Genomic DNA, 13647 nt, shown 5'->3' with positions numbered 1-13647 from the left:
TGTTGACTTGTTGACATTGTGAAAGCGGTGTATTGGTCTACAAAACGGTATTTGAAATGCACTGACATTCTGTATGTTTCGTAAAGATATATTCTCTCCTTGCCTGTGATGTTTGCACGTGACAGGCTGCTATGTTCATTGAAAATGATTGTTTCGTTAAGTCTGTTCTTTTCCGCCAAAGATCGCACTACAACCACAACAAATGGTAAATGTAGGCCTAATCAGTGTTATACAGTAAGTACAGTTAACAGTAACGACGGCCTGGTGCCTACATTATATGGCATATGTCAAAAGCACGTACTAAGTGAAGGCCTCTTATGCAGATTTATGTTTGTTTTGTTTGCAGTCAATCGTATGTTTCCGAGCTATATGTGATCACAACTATATGCCGGTTCAAGTCTTGTTCAACTGCTGTACCATGGTTCAAGCTTGTTCATTAAAATCGGTGATATTCTTGGAACAACGAATTGGCGTTAAGCTGTCACCTACACAGGTTAATTTTTCAATACGTTTTTTTTTTCTTCTTTATACAAGCAGGTACAATGAAGAATGACACCTTAAGTTGCCTTGTATAAGTTGCCAGGAAAGGCTGGTTTATAGGCCTTTATTCAAGCTGAGTAAGCTAACACGCCAATGTCATCCCTGTGGGGACAGGGGACTTGACCGGCCCTGATAGAAAATACTCAACCAACGCCACAGTTGGTTGAGCGTCTGCTTCAGGAGGGTAGATCCAGGGTCAATCCTGGGTCGAGTCACACATAAGACTTGGCGTTCAGCATGAAGGGGATAGTGCAACGACTGGTTGACCTATATCAGTATAATGGCTCAGGTGGGCAGCTTACTTGCCTTAGGTAAGGAGTCTCAGTGCAGCAGCACTAGATAAAAGAGCGGTGGAAATCCGTCCTGCAACAATGAGACAGATTACATGCACTCTGAGGACTCCTTCGTCGTCATATGACTGAAAAATTGTTAAGTACGACGTTAAAACCCAAACACTCACTCACTCACAGGAGACTGTCTGATGTTTACATGTTTACTTTCAGTGTATCTTTATTACCGAGTGCCTGTGATTATTGTGAAGGTACTGTACATGTAAAAGGCACCCTGCCCATTCAGCCACATGTGTATTTTATATATTTGTTTGATTGATTGGTGTTTTATGTCGTACTCAAGAATATTTCACTTACCAGGCGGCAGCCAGTGTTATGATGGAAGGGAACCACACACCCACAGACATTCTTTGCCTTGGTATTAAATAATACCTGTAAAATGAGTGCATTTTGTTCAGCATTTAAAGTCCCTTAAGTAAATAAATGAATCCTAAATCTGTGTTTTCACAGGGCTGAAATGATCTTGGACCAGTACAGACAGAAAGCCCAGCTGTATAAGAATGATATATTACTGGCGCCTTTGGGAGACAACTTTAGATATGACAAACCTGATGAATGGGACAACCAGTTCAACAACAACCAGAGGCTGTTTGCTCATATCAATGCTAGGTCAGAGTTAAATGCTGAGGTAAGTCATATATTGTATAGTGGACCTCAGATATGACAAACCTGATGAATGGGAAAACCAGTTCAACAACTACCAGAGGCTGTTTGATCATACCAATGCTAGAGCAGAGTTAAATGCTGAGGTAAGTCATATATTGTATAGTGGACCTCAGATATGACAAACCTGATGAATGGGAAAACCAGTTCAACAACTACCAGAGACTGTTTGATCATACCAATGCTAGACCAGAGTTAAATGCTGAGGTAAGTCATATATTGTATAGTGGACCTCAGATATGACAAACCTGATGAATGGGAAAACCAGTTCAACAACTACCAGAGGCTGTTTGATCATACCAATGCTAGACCAGAGTTAAATGCAGAGGTAAGTCATATGTTGTATAGTGGACCTCAGATATTACAAACCTGATAAATGGTACAACCAGTTCAACAACTACCAGAGGCTGTTTGATCATATCAATGGTAGACCAGGGTTAAATGCTGAGGTAAGTCATATATTGTATAGTGCACCTCAGATATGACAAACCGATTAATGGTACAACCAGTTCAACAACTACCAGAGGCTGTTTGATCATATCAATGGTAGACCAGAGTTAAATGCTGAGGTAAGTTATATATTGTATAGTGGACCTCAGATATAACAAACCTGATGAATGGTACAACCAGTTCAACAACTACCAGAGGCTGTTTGATCATATCAATGGTAGACCAGAGTTAAATGCTGAGGTAAGTTATATATTGTATAGTGGACCTCAGATATAACAAACCTGATGAATGGTACAACCAGTTCAACAACTACCAGAGGCTGTTTGATCATATCAGTGGTAGACCAGAGTTAAATGCTGAGGTAAGTCATGTGTTGTATAGTGGACCTCAGATATGACAAACCGATGAATGGTACAACCAGTTCAACAACTACCAGAGGCTGTTTGATCATATCAATGGTAGACCAGAGTTAAATGCTGAGGTAAGTCCTTTATTGTATAGTGGACCTCAGATATTACAAACCTGATGAATGGTACAACCAGTTCAACAACTACCAGAGGCTGTTTGATCATATCAATGGTAGACCAGAGTTAAATGCTGAGGTAAGTCATATATTGTATAGTGGACCTCAGATACTACAAACCGATGAATGGTACAACCAGTTCAACAACTACCAGAGGCTGTTTGATCATACCAATGGTAGAGCAGAGTTAAATGCTGAGGTAAGTCCTATATTGTATAGTGGACCTCAGATATTACAAACCGATGAATGGTACAACCAGTTCAACAACTACCAGAGGCTGTTTGATTATACCAATGCTAGACCAGAGTTAAATGCTGAGGTAAGTCCTATATTGTATAGTGGACCTCTGATATGACACACCTAATGATTGGATCATCCAGTCCTCCTAGAAGCCCAATCAATGTTTCAGGTTGACACAGGTGACTTTTTTCTGTCTACAGCTGCAATTTGGCACCCTGAAGGACTTTTTCAATGCTGTGACACAGAGATCTCAGCTCGAACCTGAACACGATTTTTGCCCAAGGACTACGCGGTGCTGAGCGAGGATTTCTTTAGATATTCTGATCACGAGGACCACTACTGGAGTGGGTATTTCACCCCACCCCACGCCCCTTCTACAAAAGCCTAGACAGGATCACGGAGTACCATGTGAGGTGAAGTGTCCGTGTACAAATTGTTTAAATGATGTGTATAATGCATGCTCTCTTCAGAAGACAGGTACAGCTTGGTGTGATGGTTTCCTCTCAGCTTCTTGCATATATGAACATTGTGGCCGATATAGGGTTGAAGTATTTATGATTCATGTAGCATAAGATAACAGTTGTACTGTAGGCCTGGGAATGATTTTTAAACTGGTGCATGATAAGATGATATCTTCCAGCTTTTTACATTCTGAAAAAAGTTAGTGTTATTTGGCGGTTTTGTCCTGTTACAGTCAACCCAGTCAAAATGATATTTTTATGCAGGACATTTCCTGCCGCTTGAATGAATGAATGAATGAATGAAACCTGACTGCTTATTGAATGAATGAATGAAACCTGACTGCTTATAGAATGAATGAATGAAACCTGACTGCTTATTGAATGAATGAATGACTGAATGAAACCTGACTGCTTATTGAATGAATGAATGAATGAATGATTGAATGAATGAATGAAACCTGACTGCGCATTGAATGAATGAATGAATGAAGCCTGACTGCTTATTGAATGAATGAATGAATGAATGAAACCTGACTGCTTATTGAATGAATGAATGAAAGAATGAAACCTGACTGCTTATTGAATGAATGAATGAATGAATAATTGAATGAAACCTGACTGCTTATTGAATGAGTGAATGAATGAATGAATGAATGAAACCTGACTGCTTATTGAATGAATGAATTAATGAATGAAACCTGACTGCTTATTGACTGAGTGAATGAATGAAGCCTGACTTATTGAATGAGTGAATGAATGAAACCTGACTGCTTATTGAATGAATAAGTAAAGGCATGAAACCAGACTGCATTTATTGAAGAAATAAAAGAATGAAGTAAACAGTTCTGGGTTGGGAAGAGGGGGAACGTCTGGTGTTTAGACAAAGCAGTGTGTCTACAGCTTGTTTGCCTGAGTAGATAAAGAGATAGATATTATAGTTGGATGTGTTGGATGTATATAAATATACACCTGTGTGTTAAAGTGCAGTATAGTTTGTCGTAACATACATGATCTAGGAGTTATCTCCCCTTGGCTTTCAAAGAGAAAACAAAGATCATACAGCTACATTTACATGGAACAGTGTTGAATTCTAATTTGCATAAATTCATCGTGTATTTGACCTTGGGAACACAGAAACTGCCTAGCACCCATGTATATTAGCATCCATGTGTATTGGGTGTGGATGCAGTCTTGGTTTTTGAGAGGAATGTCTACAGTTCTCTCCCAACACTGCTCTTGGGCCTTGATGAACTTAATCATGTGATGTCAACCGTGTGGCAGCTTGTGGAGTTCAGCGTTTGTTAATGAGCACTTATCAGTGACCAGTATGTTGTGTGTCTGTACATCACACATGAAAAAGTTCATCTTTACATGTGACATCTTGTAGATGGTTTGCTTCATCCATTAAACTGACTGCCATCTTATAAATGGAAACCTTATCAGTGTGCTGTTTAACCAAAAAAACAAAAAAAAGTATGTCTACATTATAGATTGGTTGGTTCCCTCCCCTGACACCAGATGGCGCTAATCGCTTCTGATGTAGGGGCAGGCACAGACGTCATTACAAAACTTAGGTCCTTGTTTGAGATATCTAACATTTACTGTTCTATTTGTGTGTATCTTTTGGTGCCACAGTGAAGTTGTAGATTTTCACATCAAATTCTAGCATTAACACAACGCAGCAACACTTTATACACCATACTTTGTTGATAGGCTTCCACCGCTGCAAACGTTGTACTATATATAAGTGACCAATCGTAATGCAGATAGCTTTGTGATGTACCTGAAGTCACATTCAAGGTACGCAGAATATGTCAGGGCACCAGACTACATTATAGAATGCCTTGTACTAGCAAGCAGCCTTATTATGAGCAGTTGTGACTCTTAAAAAACTTCTCATAAAAACTTTTCATAAAAATGAATGAGTGGGTGAAAAGGAAATAAACTGTCTATTTTTTCAGAGCTGGAGAAATTGTCTTCGCCTTAGCCATGGCATATGTTTGTCAATATGGTGTGAACAGTTTCCCGTCAGAACCTATGATGAAGAACTTGGTGTCTGCTCGCAGAAGTTTGGGGCTGTACCAACATCATAACGGAATTACTGGCACTGCCAAGGACTTTGTGGTGGTGGACTGTGGGAAAAAGTGAGTGTAACATGTACATGTAGTATGGCATTTCTGGCGGAAGCAATTGGGGAGCAGAACAGTGTAATTATCTGCTTAGTTTTTGTTTATAGTGTATAATCTTGTGACAAGTGTTGTCCAAAATTGAGAACAGAGTTAATGAAGCTATTCTCTTCACCAGTGATGTTGATGGTTCAAATCTAGCTAGCTTCTTTTGTTTCAGCTACAGCTTGTTACTTGTTTATAGTGAGGTTTTTGTCACCTATAAAGCTGATCACTATCTTATAAATGAAATATTCTGAAGTTCAGTTTGAAACACCAACAAATAAATATATCAGTTGTATACAAGTATCTGTATATAATTCTTGTGGCTCCAGCCCTGACTGCAGATACTTGAATTTTAATATTTGTTTGTCTTAAAGTCTCCGTATGAATACTATGAGAGATGGACAGAGAGGTAAAGTCATAATCACATGAGGTGTCAGACTCAAACCCAGCTATGTCTGGCTCAGATGAGGTCTCTTGCCCACACGTACCAGATTGACCAGTTAATGCCAGACTGATGATTGATACACTGATATGGGAAAATATTCCCACATTTGGATTGATTTTATCCCTGTCCTAATTAGGGAGGACAGTTTGCGATTGCTTTTTCCTTCCATCTGTGTGATCATGCATGCTTTCTTGTTTTCTTTGTTTATGGTTGCTCCACATGAGTACCTGATTCATTTTGTTGATGATGACTTATTGCTTGTTTGTTTGTTTGTTTTTTCTTCAGGTTGTTGAAAGCCATCATGGATTTAAAGAGGATGATTGTGGAGTGTGCCTATTTACTCATGGTGTCCGACAGGAAAAGCTACTTTTATCAGGAATTAACGTCTGTATTTAACATTGTAAGTTTGAGGAGTGAAAACAGGTGGGATAAATGGTTGACCTGTCAGTCGAAATATTTAATCATTGAAGGACAAAGATAGAGGTGAAATGTCAGATGCATTTGACCAGTCAAAAGATACCTCAAAATAATCTCACTTCATATCATGAAGTCAGATTCAGGCTCGGTCAAATTTTTCTTTTTGTCTGTCCAACATATAGCAAAACACAGCTATTGCAAGTAGAACATTAATAAATGATTGATTTTTTTATTTGATGCGAGATTCTCAAGATTATTTCACTTTTACGAAAAAGCAAAGACCATCCGCAGGCTGCTGACAGAACTTCCCATGTACAGCCATTAATAAATGAAGGTCAATAAAATGGGTGCTGCTATGAACCCTGTAGCACTAATACTGCTGACTTGGTGGATTTATCAGTTTCCTGGATGTTTAGCTGGTGGGATATCATTTGTTCTGTTTCCAAACCCTGGTCGAAATGTAGATTTATGCATGAAGTAAATATTATTGGGCCGGTGTTGTGATACCCGAGGTGAAATCAACATCGCAAAACGGCGAATAGGAACTAAAAACACGTTGATCCACCAATAAACTCAGCGGAATGCTACCGCATAGATACTTATCACTCTTTTCACTGGCTACATCCACTAAACCATTCCTCAATCTAATCCTTCTGAGCCTTCTACTGTGTATATCGCCCAGCTACTTGTGTGACTTTACTCATCCTGAAGATGACATTCAATTTTGTCGAAATATTGGATCATCAAATATGCGACTTCTCAGTTTTTTTATCGGAGTATTTATGCTTTTGCATTATGCAAATAGGAGCTAAATACCACAGTTTGTTTGTACCAAAGTATGCATGTAATGCTATTGTAGATTCCAAATGAGAATACGAGCTGAAAACTAAACTGCTGTGAATTAGTTATGCCAGTGTACGGATTGTTGTGTAGGAGAGAATGATAGGCCTGTTTGTGGTCATTACACTGTAAGTAGTGCGCTGTCAGTCAGTCACTCAATGATGTGTGTTAAACGTTAAACACCAGGTGGTTTGCTGATTGGCTAATCCTTTATTAATTGTAAAGCCTTGAACAATTTTCATTCAAGTACTTACATAGCTAAGCACAGCGTAGTCCAACGTAAAACTAATACATAGCTAAGCAGCACATAGTCCAACGTAAAGCTAATACATAACAAAGAACGACTTAGCCCAGCGTAAAACTAATACATAGCTAAGCAGGACATAGTCCAATGTAAAGCTAATACATAACAAAGAACGACTTAGCCCAGCGTAAAGCTAATACATAGCTAAGCAGGACATAGTCCAACGTTAAGCTAATACATAACAAAGAACGACTTAGTCCAGCGTAAAGTTCAGTACATGAGCGTACTAAACTCCTAAGAGTCTCCTCCCACCATAATGCTGGCCGCCATGGTATAAGTGAAATATTCCAGAGAGTGACGTAAAACACCAATCAAAAAAAAAAAATAAATAAACTCGTAAGACACTTTAGTCAAACAGCTACTTGGCCCTGAATGTGTGTTAGAGAGCTTGTTTATGTACATCATGGTCAGAACATTTTCTTAGACAATGTCAGAATGTACAGTGTGGAGAGAAATCCACTCTCCTTAAATTTGTTGCAGAAGGATACAGTTAGATGAGATAAAAGAAAATATACAATTTACACATTCAGATTGTATTATAGAGTGTAAAATTGTGTTTAATTGTATTGTTTTAGGATGAATACAGAATGTCCCATGATTCAATGCCAGAGAAGACAGTTCTGCGATTGAGTAACCAGCCACAGTAAGTACATGCTACATGCACCTAGTGAGGAGTTATCCTCCCCTGTCTGGGAACTCAAAGTTATGCTTGGCTAAACATGGCGTATACCTCGCAGTCCTCAACTCTGCTGGCCAGGGCTAGTTTAAAGTCTTTGTTCAGTGTCTGTTAAACTGGCCAACTTGAACAAGTAGTTCGTCTGTATTTGATAAGATACATGTATATCAAGCTTGCCCTGCCACATGCAACGAGTGCCATCTAAAACCAGAGCCTTGTAGAAGACCTTGGCTGTTGCTTGATTGTGTAAGGAGTTATCTCCCCTGTGGGTATGTGTCGGCACAAAATATCAGTAATGCAAACGGTAACAGTTACTCTCTGGTGTGACTGTTGTAAGGAACATGGCCTTGTATAGGTGATGGTGACAGAGTGTGACATTGCAACCTAGTGACCGATGATGTGACAACCTGAAATGATCAGACATTGTGAATTGTCTTTACTGTAGCATATCAGTGGCCAGTTTCATGAAGCTTACTTAGTGTTCGGCAGCCCTTATCTCTGCAACATACGGTACCATGGTAGTTAAGGGCTTACTTACATGTAGCTAAGTCAGCTTCATGAAAGCGGCCTGTGGTACTTGACTGTCTCATGCGTAGCCAAAACATATTTGTGATTCACCTTAACTTTTAATCATGTGGCATTTTTATGTGACCCTAATTCTTCCCCAATTAATGCTCATTTTTAATCTGATTTTGGAGACAACACTACATTCATTGGACCAGCCACTTTCAGGGCTTCAAAGAAAGTATAATTTTATCTACACAGAATGATGCCTTCAGAATGTGCTTGGGTAAACACCTTGCAAACATGCGAAAAGTTTGAAGAATTACAGTACACCCTAAAAAGTTGCAATACTGACAGAAGCAAATACATGCAAAGATCAGACAGGTCTCCCCTAAGCATCTTCATTTAATCAAGCTAGCAATATCCAACATCATCTACCTTGTTTTATGGAGCTGTATTAACAACTTCAAAGCCCTGAACTTGCCTTCATAAATATTCATGATCCATGGCCCAATCAGGTTCCACTTAGTTGTTAGTTATTGACACTGACAGGAGTTCAAAACAACAACAACATAGGATGTGGCTGTAGTGAGAAGTATGCGGTGTGGAATAAATTTGTTTCCTTATTTTTGTGAAGAGAAAAAAATCTGCCTGCACATCCACGTGTTAATGGTTATCGGGGGGACGGTTAGTTTTAGGAAAAATAGGCTTGATAGAAATTAGTGGTGAAACAAGAAAGACATACAATGCTGGCGGAAGTACGCAGGCCACAATGCCATTGGTTGTGGAAAGATTTGGTTCCTGAAGACTTCTATACATGAGCTGCCAATCATTATAACAAAGATTTCGGATCTACACCTGTACTGTACGAGCTGCCAATCATTATAACAAAGATTTCAGATCTACACCTGTACTGTACAAGCTGCCAATCATTATAACAAAGATTTCAGATCTACACCTGTACTGTACCAGCTGCCAATCATTATAACAAAGATTTCAGATCTACACCTGTACTGTACCAGCTGCCAATCATTATAACAAAGATTTTAGATCTACACCTGTACTGTACGAGCTGCCAATCATTGTAACAAAGATTTCAGTTATGCACCTGTACTGTACGAGCTGCCAATCATCATAACAAAGATTTCAGATCTACACCTGTACTGTACCAGCTGCCAATCATTATAACAAAGATTTTAGATCTACACCTGTACTGTACCAGCTGCCAGTCGTCATAACATAGATTTAAGATCTACACCTGTACTGTACGAGCTGCCAATCATTATAACAAAGATTTCAGTTATGCACCTGTACTGTACGAGCTGCCAATCATTATAACAAAGATTTCAGATCTACACCTGTACTTAACCAGCTGCCAATCATTATAACAAAGATTTCAGATCTACACCTGTACTGTACAATCTGCCAGTCGTCATAACATAGATTTCAGATCTACACCTGTACTGTACAATCTGCCAGTCGTCATAACATAGATTTCAGATCTACACCTGTACTGTACAATCTGCCAGTCAACATAACATAGATTTCAGATCTACACCTGTACTGTACAATCTGCCAGTCGTCATAACATAGATTTCAGATCTACACCTGTACTGTACAATCTGCCAGTCGTCATAACATAGATTTCAGATCTACACCTGTACTGTACAAGCTGCCAATCATTATGACAATGATTTCAGATCTACACCTGTACTGTACAAGCTGCCAATCATTATGACTAAGATTTCAGATCTACACCTGTACTGTACCAGCTGCCAGTCGTCATAACATAGATTTCAGATCTACACCTGTACTGTACAAGCTGCCAATCATTATAACAAAGATTTCAGTTATGCACCTGTACTGTACGAGCTGCCAATCATTATAACAAAGATTTCAGATCTACACCTGTACTTAACCAGCTGCCAATCATTATAACAAAGATTTCAGATCTACACCTGTAGTGTAAGAGCTGCCAATCATTATAACAAAGATTTCAGATCTACACCTGTACTTAACCAGCTGCCAATCATTATGACATAGATTTCAGATCTACACCTGTACTGTACGAGCTGCCAGTCATTATAACAAAGATTTCAGATCTACATCTGTACTGTACGAGCTTCCAATCATTATAACAAAGATTTCAGATCTACACCTGTACTGTACAAGCTGCCAATCATTATAACAAAGATTTCAGTTATGCACCTGTACTGTACGAGCTGCCAATCATTATAACAAAGATTTCAGATCTACACCTGTACTTAACCAGCTGCCAATCATTATAACAAAGATTTCAGATCTACACCTGTACTGTAAGAGCTGCCAATCATTATAACAAAGATTTCAGATCTACACCTGTACTTAACCAGCTGCCAATCATTATGACATAGATTTCAGATCTACACCTGTACTGTACAAGCTGCCAATCATTAACACAAAGATTTCAGATCTACATCTGTACTGTACGAGCTTCCAATCATTATAACAAAGATTTCAGATCTACACCTGTACTGTATGAGCTGCCAGTCATTATGACTAAGATTTCAGATCTACACCTGTACTGTACCAGCTGCCAATCATTATAACAAAGATTTCAGATCTACACCTGTACTGCACAAGCTGCCAATCGTCATAACAAAGATTTCAGATCTACACCTGTACTTAACCAGCTGCCAATCATTAACACAAAGATTTCAGATCTACATCTGTACTGTACGAGCTTCCAATCATTATAACAAAGATTTCAGATCTACACCTGTACTGTATGAGCTGCCAGTCATTATGACTAAGATTTCAGATCTACACCTGTACTGTACCAGCTGCCAATCATTATAACAAAGATTTCAGATCTACACCTGTACTGCACAAGCTGCCAATCGTCATAACAAAGATTTCAGATCTACACCTGTACTTAACCAGCTGCCAATCATTATAACAAAGATTTCAGATCTACACCTGTAATGTACGAGCTGCCAGTCGTCATAACAAAGATTTCAGATCTACACCTGTACTGAACCAGCTGCCAATCATATCAAATCAATCAAATTGCATTATCTGTATTTGTGTTTATTAACAGGTGTCTTTCATAGTATCAGTCCCGGCCGTGGGCATCTCCCGGTACATCATCCAGACGGTGCCAGAGGGATCCAACCCTCAGAACAAGCTGTCCTACCTCACCATTTATAACCTTGGCACACCAGGAACATCTCAGCAGTAAGACATCACCAGCTTCACCATCTGAGCCAGCTTTGGCCCTTAGATGTTTATCTCATAAAATGTCATAATGATTGATTGGTGTCTTACGCCAAATGTCATAATGATTGATTGATGTCTTACGCCAAATGTCATAATTGATTGGTGTTTTACGCCAAAATGTCATAATGAATGATTGGTGTCTTACGCCAAATGTCATAATGATTGATTGGTGTTTTATGTCAAAATGTCATAATGATTGATTGGTGTTTTATACCAAAATGTCATAATGATTGATTGGTGTTTTATGTCAAAATGTCATAATGAATGATTGGTGTCTTACGCCAAATGTCATAATAATTGACTGGTGTTTTATGTCAAAATGTCATAATGATTGATTGGTGTTTTATGCCAAAATGTCATAATGATTGTTTGGTGTTTTATGCCAAAATATCATAATGATTGATTGGTGTTTTACGCCAAAATGTCATAATGATTGATTGGTCTTTTCATGATGTACATGAATTTGAGGAATATACATGTGGAGGGCAGTTTACTAGTGTCTTAATTCTGATGGATATTGACTTTAAATACACTCTACTGGCATAGCTTGGTGAGACACCCATACTGAGTACTTCAGTCAAGCTGCTTCCATGACAATATTGGAGGAGTTACTCCCCCTGATTACAGGTTACATTTACTCCTGGCTAAGTGTGTCCATGATCTCTTGCTGTGCATGGAAAGACCTGCCAGCAACCAGCAAATGGTTTAGTGTTTTGTCCAAGGAGATCTTGTGTGTAAATCTTGCCCCTGCAGCATATATGTGTGACTCAGCTCAGCTTGGGTCTGACATCAGGAGGACATCTTGTGTGTGAATCTTGCTCCTGCTACATGTATGTGTGGCTTATCTTGGGTCTGACATTAGGATGTTTGTCAGGCATATTCATTAACACTGTGGTTTTTCACAAAACTTGGATCAGTTGATGACCCCTTAATCCTAGCTGATAACACATCTAGAGATGAAATACAGGCATGTCTGGCTGATAACACACATAGAGATGAAGTACAGGTATGTCTGGCTGATAACACATGTAGAGATGAAGTACAGGTATGTCTGGCTGATAACACATGGAGAGATGTACAGGTATTTCTGGCTGATAACACATGTAGAGATGAAGTACAGGTATGTCTGGCTGATAACACCTGTAGAGATAAAGTACAGGTATGTCTGGCTGATAACACATCTAAAGATGAAGTACAGGTATGTCTGGCTGATAACACATCTAGAGATGAAGTACAGCTATGTCTGGCTGATAACACATGTAGAGATGAAGTACAGGTATGTCTGGCTGATAACACATGTAGAGATGAAGTACAGCTATGTCTGGCTGATAACACATGTAGAGATAAACTACAGGTATTTCTGGCTGATAACACCTTTAGAGATGAAGTACAGGTATGTCTGGCTGATGACACATGTAGAGATGAAGTACAGGTATGACTGGCTGATGACACATGTAGAGATGAAGTACAGGTATGACTGGCTAATGACACATGTAGAGATGAAGTACAGGTATGTCTGGCTGATAACACCTGTAGAGATGAAGTACAGGTATGTCTGGCTGATAACACATGTAGAGATGAAATACAGGTATGTCTGGCTGATAACACCTGTAGAGATGAAGTACAGGTATGTCTGGCTGATAACACATGTAAAGATGAAGTACAGGTATGTCTGGCTGATAACACATGTAGAGATGAAGCACAGGTATGTCTGGCTGATAACACATGTAGAGATGAAGTACAGGTATGTCTGGCTGATAACACCTGTAGAGATAAAGTACAGGTATGTCTGGCTGATAACACAT

The 13647-nt window shown here is 39.1% G+C and overlaps 1 protein-coding gene and 1 long non-coding RNA gene across 2 annotated transcripts in view; both read left to right on the top strand.

Annotated features, from left to right (window-relative positions):
- Positions 1-351: 351 nt before the first annotated feature.
- LOC135462435 (uncharacterized) lies at positions 352-3098 on the top strand. Its single transcript, XR_010443455.1, has 3 exons — positions 352-493; positions 1341-1518; positions 2967-3098. It is a non-coding gene; the product is annotated as an uncharacterized LOC135462435 (long non-coding RNA).
- A 2118-nt stretch (positions 3099-5216) lies between these two features.
- The window catches only part of LOC135462641 (alpha-mannosidase 2x-like), a 240693-nt gene continuing 232262 nt past the window's right edge, over positions 5217-13647 (top strand). Inside the window, exons 1-3 of the mRNA XM_064739865.1 lie at positions 5217-5371; positions 6129-6243; positions 7980-8047. Coding sequence (XP_064595935.1) covers positions 5217-5371; positions 6129-6243; positions 7980-8047 — 338 coding nt within the window. The remainder of the gene's footprint in view (positions 5372-6128; positions 6244-7979; positions 8048-13647) is intronic.

This window comes from Liolophura sinensis, chromosome 2 (genome assembly GCF_032854445.1).
Source record: "Liolophura sinensis isolate JHLJ2023 chromosome 2, CUHK_Ljap_v2, whole genome shotgun sequence".
Classification (NCBI taxonomy): Eukaryota; Metazoa; Mollusca; class Polyplacophora; order Chitonida; family Chitonidae; genus Liolophura; species Liolophura sinensis.
The sequence above is the reverse complement of the archived record's forward strand: the minus strand, read 5'-3'. Positions and strand labels throughout refer to the sequence as shown.